The following is a 20,310-nucleotide window of genomic DNA, read 5'->3' as shown; positions in this document are numbered from 1 at the left end:
CAAGGGGGAAGAGATATGGGAACATATGTATAACTGATTCACTTTGTTATAAAGCAGAAACTAACACACCATTGTAAAGCAATTATACTCCAATAAAGACGTTAAAAAATAAATTAAAAAAAATAAAATGTGACTCATTGTGATGATCAAATATTTAATTGAAATAGTTCTGAAATAACCTAGTGGCTATTAACTGATGATTAAAGAACATTTATTGCTTCCATTTCAGAGTTTTTTTTAAGGAGAGTTTCCATTTTCAGAATGTTTGTTACTTCACCTCACAATAGCTCATTTTGAATAGCTATGTTAAAGTAAATATTTTAAGCAATATGAGAAAAAAATAAAGATTGGAACCAGTTTATCTATTGATCACTAATCCAAAGTCATTTTTGGATATTCTATTTCACACAGAATGTTTCTTATTATCTTCTCAGTTCCCAAATTAATGGGTTGGTTCTCCTCCTCATTCACTCCTGTAGCCTTAACCTGGGTCAATTATTTTATAAATTTTATTTTGAGCCACTACATGTCTTTTTTTTTTTTTTTTTTAGCGGTACGCGGGCCTCTCACTGTTGTGGCCTCTCCCGTTGCGGAGCACAGGCTCCGGACGCGCAGGCTCAGCGGCCATGCCTCACGGGTCCAGCCGCTCCGTGGCATGTGGGATCTTCCCGGACAGGGGCACGAACCCGTGTCCCCTGCATCGGCAGGCGGACTCTCAACCACTGCGCCACCAGGAAAGCCCCACTACATGTCTTTTAAAAGCGCTACAATATTTTCCCCTTACATAGTCAGGACAAGTTGTTAAACTGGCATATTTTGTCCTCTTCTCCCAGAAGGACATTTTCTGCTTTCAGTTTCTTCATAATGTCCTAGGGCCTCCTGCTTAAGGGTTTCTTCTTCTTCCAATGACATTCCTCACCTTCTCAGCATGAAGCTGAAATGAGGAGAGAGGGTAGGGGAATGAGGTAAGTGTTCCTGGATGACTGGAAAACTGTTCTTGTTAAAAGTGTAGGGCTTCCCTGGTGGCGCAGTGGTTGGGAGTCCGCCTGCCGATGCAGGGGACACGGGTTTGTGCCCTGGTCCGGGAAGATCCCACATGCCACGGAGCGGCTGGACCCGTGAGCCATGGCCGCTGAGCCTGCGCGTCCGGAGCCTGTGCTCCGCAACGGGAGAGGCCACAACAGTGAGAGGCCCACGTACCGCAAAAAAAAAAAAAAAAGTGTAGAGTAGGGTTTTCAATTAGGGGCTTATTTCTCTAATAATCACCATGATTTGATAATTAACCATTGTCATTTTATAAAGATGAATTTTCTCCTCTCCTCCAAGTGTTTCATGGGCCAAAATCATTTGATGTGAAGAGCCTTCCTTGCTTATTTCCTTCCCTCCCTCCTGCCCTACCCCCGTAAGAGTAGCACCATTTCTGGTGCCGCATGTAGAATTATGTTTCACCAAAATCTAACTTGATGGAGTGAATCATTCCTTTGGTCGAAGCTTCTTCTTTCACTTAACCCTGCCCAGCACCTCCCTTCCCGAGCTGTAGTCCATCAGTGCTTTACAGTGCCCAGTGGCAAGCTATACACTGGGGCATTTTATAGGTGGGGACAGATGGTGGGTGAAATAGTAGCTTCCCTATCCAAGCAGTAAACTCTTGTCTGTAATCTGTGCACCTTGTGACAGGAATGATGTGGTCTGAGTGTAAGGAGCTCTGGCTGGAAGGACCCAGGGAATACATTTTGCAGTTGTGGAATGTCCTAGACTTTGGGATGCTCTCCATCTTCATTGCTGCTTTCACAGCCAGATTCCTGGCTTTCCTTCAGGCGACAAAAGCACAACACTATGTGGACAGTTATGTCCAAGAGAGCGACCTCAGTGAAGTTACACTTCCACCAGAGATACAGTATTTCACTTATGGTAAGTTATCAGCTGCAGAGTCCTCTTTTGTCTCATCAAATTAGTTTACTTCTCTGTGCTTCAGTTTTCACATCTATAAAAAGGAGGTATTGCAAGGTGGGAGAAAATTACCTTTAAGCCTAACATCATGACATAACATTATATATTCTTAGGACGTGAAATTGTCTTTAATTGGGGGGAAAAATAGCTTGCTAAATTGTTTGATGTGGAAGATGAGAGCCTGGGTTAGAGAAGATAATAAAAGGTGCTAAACTGCTGTAGAGGGAAGTGAACAAAAATTCAGCAGAGGCAGGAAATAGGAGCTAAAGTGACAGTGAGAATGTAAGCTTTGCAGAACCAGCAGAAATGCTGGGAAGGATGTTGTGCTCCTACGACCGACATGGGATGGAGAAGCCAGGCTTCTGTAGATCATGAGAGCAGGAGACCCCAGTGACATCAGATGTGCATGGTTACCGATGCCTTCCTTGCCCACTGCAAACCGATATTAAGCAATGTTAGCTTCCCTTCCCTTGAGGCGAAATTGGGAAGCCGCAATTAGCAAATTTTCATATAGTTGGAAAATCTTAAACCTGGAAAAGATTTTAGCAATCATTGTCTAACCCTCATTTTACAGATAAGGAAACTCAGGCACAGAGTTTAAATGCGTTCTGATTGTAAGGAATAACTCTTTATAAGTACACTGTGATACGTACCAGCAGCGTGTTAACATTATTGAAGAAGGCTGAGTGCATGCTCTAAAATGAAGGTGCACGTTTTACACATTGTGAAATTTAAACACATTATCTCTTATTGTCAGCAAGCAAAGATTTTTATATACTAAGGATCAAATGAGCAAGTGATTACCACTTATAATTAAGGAAATAGCTTAGATTGTATTTGTGTGTAACATATATCTTGACTATTTCAGTACCTTCTTATTTAGATTTACTTGTGTGTGTCTAATGACTGTCATCGGGAGGAATGGAAATTTGTGAATTTAGGCTTCACTCGTTACTGTGACTTTGATCAAGTTTTTAACCTTTCTAAGTCTTGGTTTCTGCATCTTTGAGAAGAGAATAGTAACCTCAGATCCATAGAGTCATTGAAAGCACAGTGTCTGGTACATATTAAACATTCAATAAATGTTCATTTTTGTTGTTGTTGGAAATGTCTGCAGCGCACCATCCTTCTGGGAGTGACCCAGTTCTCACAGAATTAACCACATAGTGTTTTGCTGATCTTCCAGGGTAATGAGTACCCAGTAGTCTGCTGTGAACTTACTAAAATAACCTTGAAAGGGGTGTTGGGGGTCCTCATCTAGAATCCGTTGCCAAGATTTTTGCACCTCAGTAGCATTTTATACTTTCCAGGAACCAGCTGTGTTGCTCAGACATCACATTGACAGCACCATTGTGATTCAGTGACATTCTCACTTCTTATAATATGACATTTTACTTGCATAAACTGATAGATGACCTAGTTTTCCCATGAACTAGGGAAAAGAAGATTTGTGCCAACTGAGCCTATAGGATGATAAAATAGCCGGTCAATAAATCTGGTAACTGAGGGGACAAATCAGTCAGGTCAGTTGTTTTGTCATCCTGGACACAGTCTGTATCTAATGAAGTGTTTTCACCTCTTTTTTCATCTCTTGTACTATATTCTGCTTCTGCTCAATGTGAAGTCAGCATTGTATCTTTATAATAGTGTTTCCTCCATTAAAAGAAACATATGAATGTAGAATTCATATGTTTCTGGTTTAACATGAAAAATAGTGCCTGGACAGTTCATTAAATGTAGAGTAGTTTCAATTGAGATAATAACCACCTACCTACAAGGTAGATCCTATTTAAGGTATTCCACGTAGTTAGCAATGAATAGAAAGTTCCATCTTTAATCTCTGTCTCTTTTCTTGCAGCCAGAGATAAATGGCTCCCTTCTGACCCTCAGATCATATCTGAAGGTCTCTATGCCATAGCTGTCGTGCTCAGCTTTTCTCGGATCGCCTACATCCTCCCTGCGAATGAGAGCTTCGGCCCCTTACAGATCTCTCTTGGAAGGACTGTGAAGGACATATTTAAGTTCATGGTCCTCTTTATTATGGTGTTTCTTGCTTTTATGATTGGCATGTTCATACTTTATTCTTACTACCTTGGGGCTAAAGTAAATGCTGCTTTTACCACGTAAGTAAAACATTTTACAAAAAAAGGTAGGATGAAGGGAAATTCTAACAAGTCTAGATGAAGCAAAAAAATTTTTTTCAATGATTGTCATAAAGATGTTTTTAAGAGCAGGAAAATAATCCATTAAACATAGTTAGTGCCTCAGATAACAAATGTTAGCGAGTATGTGGAGAAAAGGGAGCCCTTGTACACTGTTGGTGGGAATGCAAATTGGTGCTGCCACTGTGGAAAACAGTATGGAAGTTTCTCAAAAAACTAAAAATAGAACTATCATATGATCCAGCAATGCCATTCCTGGGTATATATAAGAAAAAAAAAACAACACGAATTCAAAAAGAGACATGCACCCCAGTGTTCATAGCAGTGTTATTTACAATTGCCAGGATATAGAAACAAACTTAAGTGTTCATCAACAGAGGAATGGATAAAGAAGATGTGGATAGACTTGGAGTGCGCTAATTGAAATGTCAGAGAAAGACAAACCATGTGCTATCACTTATATGTGGAATCTAATAAATACAACAAACTAGTGAATATAACAAAAAAGGAACAGACTCAGAGATGTAGAGAGCAAACTAGTGGTTACCAGTGGGGGCGTGTAATAATCGGGGGGGGGGGCTAGGAGGCACACACTGTGGGGTGTAACATAGGCTCAAGGATGTACTGTACAGCACAGGGAACATAGCCAACATTTCGTCACAACTGTAAATGGAATATAACCTTTAAAAATCGTGAATCACTGTGTTGTACACCTGAAACTTATGTAATATCGTACATCAGCTATACCGAAAAAAGAAAAAAAAGGAAAGGGATGGAGAAAACCGAAGAAAACAAAAAACAAAAACAGTGCTTGTGTGAGATTACATTGCTCCAAAGGCTCATCTCTTTGAGTTTAGTGAATGTTTGATCACAGAGTGGATCAAAACTCAGGGAAATTCTAGATAAAACTAGCTATTTTAAGAGAATTGGGTAGCAAATTTTTAATACTGGATATCTCTTACATTATGTATGACGTTAAATTTAGTTTCATCATTTTGTAGCCATTACTATTATTTCAAAAAGAAGCATTGGCTTTTCTTTTTTTTTTTGACTGCAGTGGGGCTTCATTGCTGTGTGCGGGCTTTCTCTAGTTGCAGCGAGTGGGGACTACTCCTCGTTGTGGTGTGTGGGCTTCTCACTGTGGTGGCTTCTCTTGTTGTGGAGCACGGGCTCTAGGTGCGTGGGCTTCAGTAGTTGCAGCACGCAGGCTCAGTAGTTGTGGCACAAGAGCCCGAGAGCACAGGCTCAGTAGTTGTGGCGTTCGGGCTTAGTTGCTCCGTGGCATGTGGGATCTTCCTGGGCCAGGGATCGAACCCGTGTCCCCTGCATTGGCAGGTGAATTCTTAACCACTGCACCACAAAGGAAGTCCTGGAGCATTGGCTTTTATGTTAATGTATCATTAATCAGTACAGGGAGTTGAAGAAGAAGAAATTATAACTAAACGTTGTACCATCCACTATACAGTAGTACCACTTCCTTCCTTTGATCATACTGACATCTGCACTGGAGGCCTACCTTCCACATGAAGTCTTCCTTGAATAAGCTTTTTTAGTTATTGTCCCTTTAAGTTCCCTCAGCATGGAGAAGTCCACATTGCCAGATCCTCTGTCACCCATTGCTGTTTAGCGGTCAGGGAGGCGGGCCCTCCGTCTGTACTGTGGTCCTTCCAGGTGAGGAGATCAGAAGGTCCTCCGTGCCTCCGTTTGTACCCTCTGTGCCCTGTAATGCCACAGCTGAAAACAAACTAGACCTTCAGTAAGTTCCCTGTGGACTAAAGTAGAATATCCAGCCCTTCCAGGCATCTAAATTGTTTTGAAATGAATTTTTCCAAGTAGTTAATATAGAGCAGATCGTAGGGGTGAAAGAGAACTGAAACTCACTTTATTGATGAAAAAAAAAATTCTGTTTGAACCCAGGGGGGAAGGACAGAGAGATCCTGCACACAGTAGTACCCCTTTGACCTCTATGAGAACTCATCTTATACACTACATTTCGTCACTGCTTTGTGTGAGGACCTGGCAACACGATATGGTGGAAAGACCATAGGCTGGAAAATCAGGCAGACCTGGCTGTGAATGCAACGTCTGCTCTTTTCTAGCTGTGGTCTTTGGTTAAGTATCTTAACATTTCTCAGTATTAGTTTCTTGTTTTCAAAATAAGTATTGTAGGGGCTTCCCTGGTGGTCCAGTGGTTAAGATTCTGTGCTTCCACTGCAGGGGGTACGGGTTCAATCCCTGATCGGGGAACTAAGATTCCTCCATGCCCCGTGGTGAGGCCAAAAAAAAAAAGCACAATAAGGTTTGAATCAGGTCATTGTAAGGATATGGAAGGTAATTTATGTAAAGCCTCTTGCCCGTAGTAGGAGCTTAGGAACTGCCAGTGTCCTCTCCTTTTCCCTCCCCCGCTCTCCCCACACGTGTGGATTCTTGGGAATCTATATTCCCAGCGTTAGAGGTGGGAAGGTTTGCAAAGGAAGAGGAGGGAGTGGGGACACTTTGTGATGCTGTTAAATTCACGGCAGGAACAAAGAGGCTAATAGTCTTTCTTATTCTTCCTTTAGCATCTGTGCTTTAACGTCACATCATCAGATGTTTCATAATCGAGAGTAACTCTACAGGAACAGGAACCTTTCTGTTGAACCCTCTATCCTCTACAGAACCCTCTATAGAAATTGTGTCTAGCACAATTTCTATAACGTAATAGGTGCTCCTTCAATACTTGTTGAATGATTGAATTAAACTAGTACTAAAACCTGCAAATCTATAAAATTGTTGTTTAGCATCTGTTGTAACAAACCAAAAAAAGTACTATTTCCTTGAAAAAAAAAGGGCTTACTTTGGAACCCTCCTTTTTACTGGAATTCTACATGTGTAACTGTTTAAGGATTATTCTCATGGTTCACAGATCAGTGACTACCACTCGGTTGTATGACAAAACCAGCCAAATTCAGTCGGCATAGTTCATTTAAGGGATACAAGTAGGTAATTAGTCTGGGGAGGGCTTAAGTGCTAACTGCTGTGATGGAAGAATCAGGAAGTAGACTATATAAATGAAGGGAAAAGAATAGGAATCTTTAATTCTGTTGCCTTCTCTTCACTTCCACTTAAGTAAAACTTTTAGGTAGGTAATATATTCTTGTGGCGAAAAATACATGTAGAGCAGTATCTACAGTGAAGAGCCTGTCCCCTTCCTCAGCCTTGGACACCAGTCTCTTAGGTTCTCCTTAGGTACAGAGGCAATGGTTTCTTTTGGTTACTTTCAGAGATGGTTTTTGCATAAACAAGAATATAAGAGTTTGTATACCCCTCTTTGTTGTTAAAACAGTAGACTATTTCACACTTGTTACATCTCATTTTTTCTCTTATATATCTTGGATATCATTTTATATAAACACATAAAGCCAGATAGGTCTCATTTTTTTCCCAGTGGCTGCATAGCAATCCATTTATAGATGTACCGGAATTATTTACCCACTCTTCTATTGATAGATATTCTGTTAGTTTTCATTCTTCCCTGCTGCCATGCTGCAAGGAATACGTTTGTACATACTCTTTTTTGAAGTGGGTATATAATTTTAATCCTAATCTTGTTCTACTCCAGAAAACCCGACTTAAATTCCTAAACCACCTACAAAGTCAAACCCCAAACTTCCATCCTTCTAGGAAAAAGGAATGGGTATTGGGGCATGACTTCAACTTTCACCTGCCAAGCTCGGAAAATTTTCACTTGATGATAACTTAAAGAAAAACTAGGAATCGGCACCATTTAATCACCAGTTCCTAAAAACCTGAGAGAAAATTTTCTATTAAATATTATAACAAAATTGTTATGATCGGGGTATTATGATGATAGTTTAATACAATAGCATTTTACGTCTGTGCAGTATTCAGACCTTAACTTGTTTTTACTTTTGACTTTTTCATACTGAAAACTGTTTATTTATTTACTTTGTACCTTATTCTTTCAACAGTGTAGAAGAAAGTTTCAAGACTTTGTTTTGGTCAATATTTGGGTTGTCTGAAGTGACTTCCGTTGTGCTCAAATATGATCACAAATTCATAGAGAATATTGGATACGTTCTTTATGGAATATACAATGTAACTATGGTGGTTGTTTTACTCAACATGCTCATTGCTATGATTAATAGCTCCTATCAAGAAATTGAGGTAAATCTGCTTCCTACCCACTGTGTCTGTCCTTGCCATTTCGTTCTAATAGCACACTGTGTCTGCTTTTGTGCCCTGTGCTGGAGCTCCTGATCTCGTCAACAAAGAGGCTTAGACCAAAGCAGGGCCTTTCTCTGTGTTTTCCATCTGGATAGGTGGTAATACACCTTCTAGTATATTCTAGGAGCACAGCAGGGTCCTCATGAATTTACCATCACTCTGCCTTCTCTCAGGGTGTATTGCTGAATTAGTGTCTAGAAGAAGTATTGGCCATAGGGAAATTATTCTCTCCTATTTTGGCCAGCCAACCATCTGAAAGATCCCAGTAGAGGAATTACTAGGTGCCTGGTAAACTTTGATGATGTTCTTTATCTAGTCAGAATTTTTAGTATTCTAGAAATCACTTTATTTTTGTTTGGGATTGGGCTTGATTTGGTGCCTTTCTTCATCACTGTATATATATTTTCTTATGTACTCCAGTTTAGTGTGCTGTATCTCTTTAGTGCTTTACTGTTTGTTAAGTCCATCGAGGCTTTCTATCTGTGTTTTAGAAACACATAAGATAGTGTTCTCAAAGCAGAAGTTAGGTCCTCCAGAGTTGAAAACTGGTACTCTGAACACCTGCTTGGGTGTAGTAATGGCAGACTGGGCAGTGTGAAATGACTGAGCCAACTTCTTCCAATCATGGACCGGCTCCGTTTCTTCTCTCCATTCTTCCTACCAGATAGAATGTTTATGCCCACCACCAGGGGCAGCACTGAGGACAAAAGGAGATTAAGACAGACATAGGCCACTGAGGGCCTTATGTGACATTTGAGTACATATGGCAGACACATAAACTCCAAAGTGCAATTCATCTGAATGCTGCTGTCTTTTTCCTTTGCCCTTTATAATATGCTGTGTCTACAACCTGGCTTGGATGGGTGTAGATGAGGAGGGGAACGGAGAACTATTGTTGAATACACAGAATTGGAGCGGGTGGGGAGGGAGGGAGGAATTAATCTTTTCATCCTTCCTCGACCCTGAATTTTTCTTGTGCTTATGCTTTGTTTTTTGGATAGGGGACAGGAAATTCTGGTTAAATTTCAGTGGGTACAGACAGAGGCATATGGAAGAGAAAAAAATTTTAAATATCGTGAAAATGATATTACTTAGATATTATATAGCCCAATAGAGATAATATGCAGATAAATGTATATATGCCACTTTTGTATTTCAAAAGCATAATGTATGTTCATTGTTAAGATCCTACTGAAATCAATTACTAGACTTTTTAGTTTTTAAAATCAGTTGTTATATTTTTTCTGTTTTTGTGACACAGGATGACAGTGACGTAGAATGGAAGTTTGCTCGCTCAAAACTTTGGTTATCGTATTTTGATGATGGAAAAACATTACCTCCACCCTTCAGTCTGGTTCCTAGTCCAAAGTCATTTGTTTATTTCATCATGCGGATCATTAACTTTTCCAGATGCAGAAGGAGAAGGCTACAGAAGGATATAGAAATGGGAATGGGTAACTCAAAGTCCAGGGTAGGTATCAAAAGCTTACTGAGACCTGAAGATAAATGTTTTGTCTTTCTCCTTGTCTTTTGATGTTTGTTCAATAATTTTTATGTGTGAACTTAGAAGATGTTGAAAGTAACTGTCCATTCCGTAGTCTTTCATAGACTAATACTTAATGTCTTCATAATATATCAAGAAGTCACTTAGTCTATGCCTTGTTTTTGGTCAGAATTTCATGTAAACTACCAAATTAGAAACAAACAAACAAAAAACTTCTTTAACTTGTTAAAAGTAAACAGAAAAGTTATTGCTAGAAAACACTTTGTTTTTTTTGTGTGTGTTCCATGCTTCTCAATTGTTATTCTGAAATTAAATAGTTCTATCCTCATATTTTTCTCTTGGTTGTATATATAGTTCACCACCAACATATTATTCTTATTTGTAGAAACCCTTTATTGGGCTAAATAATCGTTTTTTCTTTAATATCATAAACTTGATACAGGCTTAAGAGCACCCCCAAATATTAACCATAAATGCTCCCTTTTATAAATAATCAAGAATGGTTTGTTCTTGAGTCACACTGATTGAGTCAAAGTATTTTAACAAAGATGAGTTCCATGCTAGCTCTTTAGTATCAGGAATCAGGAACTTAATTTGCAGAGGTAGAATTGGTATAGGAGACAGAAGGATATTGGCAGAACCTCAAATAATAGGGAGTGAAGCAGACAGGAGCAAAATTAAAATATAATTTTGCCTAAAAGTTGTGAAAATGGAGCCCACAATATAGCAATGTTACCTCCACGAAGTACATATTTTTTCTCAGTTGATGCTGGGGAAAAAGACAGGATTAGTGCAATTTAATTTCTCACTTTTTAAAAGAGATGTGCATTTCCAAGATTTGTAATACTCTACATTTAACTCTTCAAGAAGGTAGCCTTTTAAACCTTTTTTGTTTGACCTGAATATGGGCTCTTAAGGCTCTTAGGTTGCAAGACAGTGATTGGCTACGATTTCAAATAATATCTCACTGTATACTGTGAGAAGCAGCATAATGTAAGGAAGAGAGCCTTGGCATTAGACCTGGGTTTCAATTCTGGCTTAAGACTTATTAGAAAGTAACATGGATAAATCACTTCATTACCCTAAGCCATAGTTGTCTCACCTGAAAGAGAGAAAACTTCACAGGGTTATTGTGAGGAGGATACGAGAGGCACAAAATTCCAGCCTCGACAAATATCAGTGCCCTTCCTCATTCACAGTTTACAAAGTGCTCTGCCGTACATTTGAACCTCATGCAATGCTGTGAGGTAGGTATTATTATTCCCATTTTATAGATAAGACCACTGAAGCCATTAAAACAACTCACCTGTGCAAGGTCACAAGAGCTAGCCAGTGTGGGGGTAGTCGTGGAATTGGCGTTTTCCGGCCTCAGAGGTCTAACTCTTTCTGCTGCACCTGACTGCCTCCTGCCCAGCAGCTGTGGCTCTGGCTTGGTTACTGCCCCGCCTCCTCCCCACGGGCTGTGCCTTTAGCTGCAGCTTAGCTGGTGTCTTAAAGGGGTTGGGTTCTAATTGCCATCCTGGGCAGCTCCTGCTACTGCTGAGATGGACTTTGTTTGAAAGGCAGTTTGTTTCTCTGGGGATTGATTATTATTCTCTGAGGCTTTATTATTTAAAAGGGAAGCTGTTCAAGCATGGGAACTCACAGCTCCAACACTTCACACCCTCAAGTTTTCTTTCTGTAGGCAAATGATTTCACTGACATTTGACTTCATTCCTGATACTGTCATAATGTAGAAGGGGAGAAACACTAACAAGTTAAGAGGAGCACATTCAAGTTGGCTGTGGCTACCTAGACCCCTGTTATAAAACAAAAACAAAAACAAAAAACCCACATCACACAGGGATGTGAGGGGGGCAGATGTGTTCTGTTTAGGGTGTCCTCTCCTGCCTGTATTGCAACAGCGGCAAGAAGAATAGCTTTCTTCAGAGACGTTGCTGGAAACAGAAGAAGGTTGAGCACTGATCTTTCAGGAGCCATGCTACTTGGCTTCCTAGTCTCTCCATATCTGGTTAAAAACTGCCGTTTGGGGACTTCCCTGCTGGTCCAGTGGCTAAGACTCCGCACTTCCACTGCAGGGGGCACAGGTTTGATCCCTGGTCAGGGAACTAAGATCCCGCATGTGGCATGGTGTGGCCAAAAAAAAAAAAAAACCTGTTTTTTTTTTTTTTTTCTTTTTGCGGTACGCGGGCCTCTCACTGTTGTGGCCTCTTTTGTTGCGGAGCACAGGCTCCGGACGTGCAAGCTCAGCGGCCGTGGCACACGGGCCCAGCCGCTCCGCGGCATGTGGGATTTTCCCGGATCGGGGCACGAACCCGTGTCCTCTGCATCGGCAGGCGGACTCTCAACCATTGCGCCATCAGGGAACCCCCGCTGTTTTGATTTTATTTCTTAAATTGTTCATGAGCTGTTTTTATCTCTTTAATCTTATTAATCTTTATAGATACTCTCTGTGTCCTGAATTTAGTAAACATTTGGAGAAATTATGTTTCTGCTTTTCTTGTTTAGAGGACAGGAAGGAGCCTCAAGAAATCAATCTAACGTGTACCTCTAACCTCAGTCAATAGTCAGAGACTGACCTCTAGTGGCAAATAGGAGAATTAACTTTGTTAGCTGAGGTTTTCTCCTGCCACAATCGAAAGAGGACAAAACCGGGAGGATCCTTACCTATAAGTGCCACTTCCTTCCCTTCTAGTATCCCACCGCTTCCTAAGTTATGATGGTGGGAAGACAGGTGGTGGAGTGAATACATTTTCTTGGATAAAGGGCCCTGCCTTTGAATCACACTGTATAGGTAGCAGCTTATCTGTGAATAAGATGCAGGCTCCGTTCACATACGTGAAGGGTAGACAGTAACGACAGTCTCCTCTTGCTTTCTGTTCTTACCCACTCAAAAGTTAGACCTTAAAAAGAAAGAGAAAAGAAAAAAAGCCAAAATACCTTAGTCCAGTTCTCTCCAAAGTGTTGAACCTGGCACAGTGTACTTCCAAGATACTTAGGAGGATGTTTTGTTTTGGCTCATGTTTTAGGATTACAAAATACCAAATGATACCCTATACCCTCTGAACTTGTAGTGTGTATCTGTTCAAGTGTAGGAGAGGAACACAGGCTCAGGAGCAGATAGAGGTGCTTCTGTGCAATTTCTCCTTCTAGATGCCATGAAGACATTTTGATAAAGGGTACAAGGACCCCAGGAACAATTATGTTTAACACGAGACAACTTTTAAAAATATTTTTTCAGTTAAACCGTTCTATTACAGTACATCTGTCCAACATTTTGATAAATGTGAGCGTGTTGCTCACTTTAATTTTTGCCTTTGGAAACATATGAAGTCATTCATAAAACTCAGCTTCCACAAAATGTCCCTCGGAAATGTTGACTCCAGAAAAGTTATCAGGGAGAATAAAGTAGATTATATTTATGATTTCCAAATAAATGTATTCTAATTTACTAGGCTAATTGTATTTTTTCCTAGTTAAACCTCTTCACTCAGTCTAACTCAAGAGTTTTTGAATCACACAGTTTTAACAGCATTCTCAATCCGCCAACACGTTATCAGGTAAGCATTCATTAGACATATCTCTTTATCTGTATGTAGTTCCATATATGTCTCTGTGTTCATGTGTGTGTGTGTGTGCATGTGTGTGTGTGTGTGAGAAAAGTGAGTAGAATTATATTCTTCTGTTCTTCAGATGTGCTGTGAGGGTAGAACAGAACAGAGAAAATGGTATGTTAGAGGGCGCTTTAGAAATCAGAGTCCAAGTTCTTCCTCTTCTTCTCCTTCTTCTTCTTCTTGCTGTTGTTTTGTTTATTTGTTTGTTTGACTGAGGAAGAAGAGTTCCTTTGTGATATTGAAAGCAAAGTGTTGCCACAATTTCCGAAGATCACTTTCATACACCTTGAGCTGAGAAAGCAGTGGGAGATGTGGTATATTAGGAAAGTAATGTTCTCACAGTACAAAAAAACCTGGTACATTTTGCCAGATAATCTGTTGTTCAAATGGAATCTTAGGCTATACTGTTGCATCAGTACTACTTTAAAATACCTGTTGCCCTTTGATCTTGGATGTGACATTTCAACACTATTTTCCAACTCAGAAGAGGGTATAGTCCTTCCCATCTGGTTGATCACTTTGACTACCAAATCTTTAGATTTCTGTTGAGTACAAGATCACAAGAAAGAGGATCAAAGAATTTATAATGAATGGTAATGTCAATTAATGGGTGTACTCCTGTTCATATGATTTTCTTGGAAGCAGCACATTCTGCAAAATTGCTTAGCACACTGACTGTCAAAGTCTTACTTTGCAATGGTTACGTTATGTTCCATTATATGGTTGTATTTAATTGATCAGCCTTCTATTGATGGAAATAGAGGATATTGCCAATATTTAGCTGTTACAAGCAATACAAGTAAGTAACCTTCTATCCATGATATTTCAAACGTGCAAGCCTATAGAATTGTCTGGTTAAAGTATATGTACATTTTAATTTTTTAGCTATTATCAAACTGATTTTCATGGAGCTTGTACCAGTTTATGTTCTTTTTTTAACATCTTTATTGGAGTATAACTGCTTTACAATGGTGTGTTAGTTTCTGCTGTATAACAAAGAAAATCAGCTATATGTATATATATATCCCCATATCCCCTCCCTCTTGCATCTCCCTCCCACCCTCCCTATCCCACCCCTCTAGGTGGTCACAAAGCATCAAGCTGATCTCCCTGTGCTATGTGGCTGCTTCCCACTAGCTATCTATTTTACATTTGGTAGTGTATATATGTCAAGGCTACTCTCTCACTTCATCCCATCTTACCCTTCCCCCTCCCCGTGTCCTCAAGCCCCTTCTCTACATTTGCATCTTTATTCCTGTCCTGCCCCTAGAACCACTTTTAGAACCGTTTTTTTTTTTTTAAGATTCCATATATATGTGTTAGCATACGGTATTTGTTTTTCTCTTTCTGACTTACTTCACTCTGTATGACAGACTCTAGGTCCATCCACCTCACTACAAATAACTCATTTTCATTTCTTTTATGGCTCAGTAATATTCCATTGTATATGTGTGCCACATCTTCTTTATCCATTCATCTGTCGATGGACACTTAGGTTGCTTCCATGTCCTGGCTATTGTAAATAGAGTTGCAATGAACGTTGTGGTACATGACTCTTTTTGAATTACAGTTTTCTCAGGGTATATGCCCAGTAGTGGAATTGCTGGGTCATATGGTAGTTCTACTTTTAGATTTTTAAGGAACCTCCGTACTGTTCTCCATAGTAGCTGTATCAATTTACATTCCCACCAACAGTGCAAGAGGGTTCCCTTTTCTCCACACCATCTCCAGCATTTATTGTTTGTAGATTTTTTTGATGATGGCCATTCTGACTGCTGTCAGGTGATACCTCATTGTAGTTTTGATTTGCATTTCTCTAATGATTAGTGATGTTGAGCATTCTTTCATGTGTTTGGTGGCTATCTGTATATCTTCTTTGGAGAAATGTCTATTTAGGTCTTCTGCCCATTTTTGGATTGGGTTGTGTGTTTTTTTGATATTGAGCTGCAAGAGCTGCTTGTAAATTTTGGAGATCAGACCTTTGTCAGTTGATTCATTTGCAAATATTTTCTCCCATTCTGAGGGTTGTCTTTTCTTGTTTATGGTTTCCTTTGCTGTGCAAAAGCTTTTAAGTTTCATTAGGTCCCATTTGTTTATTTTTGTTATTTCCATTTCTCTAGGAGGTGGGTCAAAAAGGATGTTGCTGTGATTTATGTCAAAGAGTGTTCTTACTATGTTTTCCTCTAAGAGTTTTATAGTGTCTGGTCTTACATTTAGGTCTTTAATCCATTTTGAGTTTATTTTTGTGTATGGTGTTAGGGAGTGTTCTAATTTCATTGTTTTACATGTAGCTGTCCAGTTTTCCCAGCACTTACTGAAGAGGCTGTCTTTTCTCCATTGTATATTCTTGCCTCCTTTATCAAAGATAAGGTGACCATATGTTTGTGGGTTTATCTCTGGGCTTTCTATCGATTTCCATTGATCTATATTTCTGTTTTTGTGCCAGTACCATACTGGCTTGATTACTGTAGCTTTGTAGTATAGTCTGAAGTCAGGGAGCCTGATTCCTCCACCTCCATTTTTCTTTCTCAAGATTGCTTTGGCTATTTAAGTTCTTTTGTATTTCCATACAAATTGTGAAATTTTTTCTTCTAGTTCTGTGAAAAATGCCATTGGTAGTTTGATAGGGATTGCATTAAATCTGTAGATTGCTTTGGGTAGTATAGTCATTTTCACACTGTCAATTCTTCTAATCCAAGAACATAGTATATCTCTCCATCTGTTTGTATCATCTTTAATTTCTTTCATCAGTGTCTTATAGTTTTCTGCATATAGGTCTTTTGTCTCCTTAGGTAGGTTTATTCCTAGGTATTTTATTCTTTTTGTTGCAGTGGTAAATGGGAGTGTTTAATTTCTCTTTCAGATTTTTTATCATTAGTGTATAGGAATGCAAGATATTTCTGTGCATTAATTTTGTATCCTGCTACTTTATCAATTTCATCGATTAGCTCTAGTAGTTTTCTGATAGCATCTTCTTTTTTTAAAACATCTTTATTGGAGTATAGTTGCTTTACAATGGTGTGTTAGTTTCTGCTTTATAACAAAGTGAATCAGCTATACATATACATATATCCCCATATCTCCTCCCTCTTGCGTCTCCCTCCCACCCTCCCTATCCCACCCCTCTAGGTGTTCACAAAGCACCGAGCTGATCTCCCTGTGCCTTGTGGCTACTTCCCACTAGCTATCTATTTTACATTTGATAGTACCACTCTCTCACTTAGTCCCAGCTTACCCTTCCCCCTCCTCATGTCCTCAGATCCATTCTTAGATTCCATATATATGTGTTAGCATACGATATTTGTTTTTCTTTTTCTGACTTACTTCACTCTGTATGACAGACTCTAGGTCCATCCACCTCACTACATATAACTCACTTTCGTTTCTTTTTATGGCTGAGTAATATTCCATTGTATATATATATGTGCCACATCTTCTTTATCCATTCATCTGACGCTGGGCACTTAGGTTGCTCCCATGTCCTGGCTATTGTAAATAGAGCTGCAATGAACATTGTGGTACAAGACTCATTTATTTATTTAATTAATTATTTATGGCTGTGTTGGGTCTTTGCTGCTGCGCGCAGGCTTTCTCTAGTTGTGGTGAGCAGGGGCTATTCTTCGTTGCGGTGTGCAGGCTTCTCATTGTCATGGCTTCTCTTGTTGCGGAGCATGGTCTCTAGGTGCACAGGCTTCAGTAGTTGTGGCACGTGGGCTCAGTAGTTGTGGATTGCAGGCTCTAGAGCTCAGGCTCACTAGTTGTGGCAAGCGGGCTGAGTTGCTCCGTGGCATGTGGGATCTTCCTGGGCCAGGGCTCGAACCCATGTCCCTTGCATTGGCAGGCAGATTCTTAACCACTGTGCCACCAGGGAAGCCCACATGACTCTTTGAATTATGGTTTTCTCTGGGTATATGCCCAGTAGTGGGATTGCTGGCTTGTATGATAGTTCTATTTTTAGTTTTTTAAGGAAACTCCATACTGTTTTCCATAGTGGCTGTATCAATTTACATTCCCACAAACAGTGCAAGAGGGTTCCCTTTTCTCCACACCCTCTCCAGCATTTGTTGATTTTAGATTTTTTGATGCTGGCCATTCTGACTGGTGTGAGGTGATACCTCATTATAGTTTTGATTTGCATTTCTCTAATAATTAGTGATGTTGAGCATCCTTTCATGTGTTTGTTGGCAATCTGTATATCTTCTTTGGAGTAATGTCTATTTAGGTCTTCTGCCCATTTTTGGATTAGGTTGTTTGTTTTTTTGATATTGGGCTGCGTGAGCTGCTTGTAAGTTTTGGAGATTAATCCTTTGTCAATTGCTTCATTTGCAAATGTTTTCTTCCATCCTGAGGGTTGTCTTTTGGTCTTGTTTATGGTTTCCTATGCTGTGCAAAAGCTTTTAAGTTTCATTAGGTCCCATGTGTTTATTTTTGTTCTTATTTCCATTTCTCTAGGAGGTGGGTCAAAAAGGATCTTGCTCTGATTTATGTCAAAGAGTGTTCTGCCTATGTTTTCCTCTAAGACTGATAGCATCTTTAGGACTCTCTATGTATAGTATCATGTCATCTGCAAACAGTGACAGCTTTACTTCTTCTTTTCCTCTCTGATTGCTGTTGCTAAAACTTCCAAAACTATATTGGATAATAGTGATGAGAGTGGGCATCCTTGTTCCTGATCTTAGAGGAAAGGTTTTCAGTTTTTCACTATTGAGAATGATGTTGGCTGTGGGTTTGTCATATATGGCCTTTATTATGTTGAGGTAAGTTCCCTCTATCCTACTTTCTGGAGAGTTTTTATCATAAATGGGTGTTGAATTTTGTCAAAAGCTTTTTCTGTATCTATTGAGATGATCATATGGTTTTTCTCCTTCAATTTGTTAATATGGTGTATCACATTGATTGATTTGCATATATTAAAGAATCCTTGCATTCCTGGGATAAACCCCACTTGATGTGTATGATCCTTTTAATGTGCTGTTGAATTCTGTTTTCTAGTATTTTGTTGAGGATTTTTGCATCTGTGTTCATCAGTGATATTGGTCTGTAGTTTTCTTTTGTTGTGACATCTTTGTCTGGTTTTGGTATCAGGATGATGGTGGCCTCATAGAATGAGTTTGGGAGTGTTCCTCCCTCTATATTTTGGAAGAGTTTGAGAAGGATAGGTGTTAGCTCTTCTCTAAATGTTTGATAGAATTTGCCTGTGAAGCCATCTGGTCGTGGGCCTTTGTTTGTTGGAAGATTTTTAATCACAGTTTCAATTTCAATGCTTGTGATTGGTCTGTTTGTATTTTCTGTTTCTTCCTAGTTCAGTCTCAGAAGGTGGTGCTTTTCTAAGAATGTGTCCATTTCTTCCAGGTTGCACATTTTATTGGAATATAGTTGCTTGTAGTAATCCCTTATGATTCTTTGTATTTCTGCAGGGTCAGCTGTTACTTCTTTTTCATTTCTAATTCTGTTGATTTGAGTCTTCTCCCCTTTTTTCTTAATGAGTCTGGATAGTGGTTTATCTTCTCAAAGAACCAGCTTTTAGTTTTATTCATCTTTGCTATTGTTTCCTTCATTTCTTTTTCATTTATTTCTGATCTGATCTTTATAATTTCTTTCCTTCTGCTAACTTTGGGGGTTTTTTTTGTTCTTGTTTCTCTAATAGGTATAAGGTTAAGTTGTTTATTTGAGATGTTTCTTGTTTCCTGAGGTAGGATTGTATTGCTATAAACTTCCCTCTTAGAACTGCTTTTGCTGCATCCCATAGGTTTTGGGTCATGGTGTTTTCATTGTCATTTGTTTCTAGGTATTTTTTTATTTCCTCTTTGATTTCTTCAGTGATCTCTTGGTTATTTAGTAGTGTACTGTTTAACCTCCATGTGTTTGTATTTTTTACAGTCTTTTTTCCTGTGACTGATATCTAGTGTCATAGCATTGTGGTCGGAAAAGATACTTTTTACAATGTCAATTCTCTTAAGTTTACCAAGGCCTGATTTTTGACCCAAGATATGATCTGTCCTGGAGAATGTTCCATAAGCACTTGAGAAGAATGTGTATTCTGTTGTTTTTGGATGGAATGTCCTATATATATCAATTAAGTCCATGTTGTTTAATGTATCATTTAAAGCTTGTGTTTCATTTATTTTCAGTTTGGATGATCTGTCCATTGGTGAAAGTGAGGTGTTAAAGTCCCCTGATATTATTGTGTTACTGTCAATTTCCCCTTTTATGGCTGTTAGCATTTGCCTTATGTATTGAGGTGCTCCTATGTTGGACGCATAAATATTTACAATTGTTATATCGTCTTCTTGGATTGATCCCTTGATCATTATGTAGTGTCCATCTTTGTCTCTTTTAATAGTCTTTATTTTAAAGTCTATTTTGTCTGATATGAGAATTGCTACTCCAGCTTTCTTTTGATTTCCATTTGCATGGAATATCTTTTTCCATCCCCTCACTTTCAGTCTGTATGTGTCTTTACATCTGAAGTGGGTCTCTTGTAGACAGCATATATATGGGTCTTGTTTTTGTATCCATTCAGCCAGTCTGTGTCTTTTGGTGGGAGCATTTAACCCATTTACCTTTAAGGTAATTATCGACATGTATGTTCCTATTACCATTTTCTTAATTGTTTTGGGTTTGTTTTTGTAGGTCTTTTCCTTCTCTTGTGTTTCCTGCCTAGAGAAGTTCCTTTAGCATTTGTTGTAAAGCTGGCTTGGTGGTGCCAATTTCTCTTAACTTTTGCTTGTCTGTAAAGGTTTTAATTTCTCCATCAAATCTGAATGAGATCCTTGCTGGGAAGAGTAATCTTTCATCACTTTAAATATGTCCTGCCACTCCCTTCTGGCTTGCAGAGTTTCTGCTGAAAGAT

The 20,310-nt window shown here is 39.2% G+C and overlaps 1 protein-coding gene across 2 annotated transcripts in view; it reads left to right on the top strand.

The window, feature by feature from the left end:
• The window catches only part of TRPC3 (transient receptor potential cation channel subfamily C member 3), an 80,879-nt gene that overhangs the window by 40,889 nt on the left and 19,680 nt on the right, over positions 1–20,310 (top strand). Inside the window, exons 6-10 of one of the 2 annotated variants that reach the window (XM_004265099.3) lie at positions 1,678–1,911; positions 3,809–4,073; positions 8,084–8,279; positions 9,601–9,810; positions 13,320–13,403. In XM_004265099.3, the coding sequence (XP_004265147.1) occupies positions 1,678–1,911; positions 3,809–4,073; positions 8,084–8,279; positions 9,601–9,810; positions 13,320–13,403 (989 nt within the window). The remainder of the gene's footprint in view (positions 1–1,677; positions 1,912–3,808; positions 4,074–8,083; positions 8,280–9,600; positions 9,811–13,319; positions 13,404–20,310) is intronic. The other variant, XM_049709543.1, reaches the window with a different exon arrangement.

Source organism: Orcinus orca, chromosome 4 (assembly GCF_937001465.1).
Source record: "Orcinus orca chromosome 4, mOrcOrc1.1, whole genome shotgun sequence".
Lineage (NCBI taxonomy): Eukaryota > Metazoa > Chordata > Mammalia > Artiodactyla > Delphinidae > Orcinus > Orcinus orca.
Note: the sequence above shows the minus strand (reverse complement) of the source record. Positions and strands in the feature narration are given on the sequence as shown.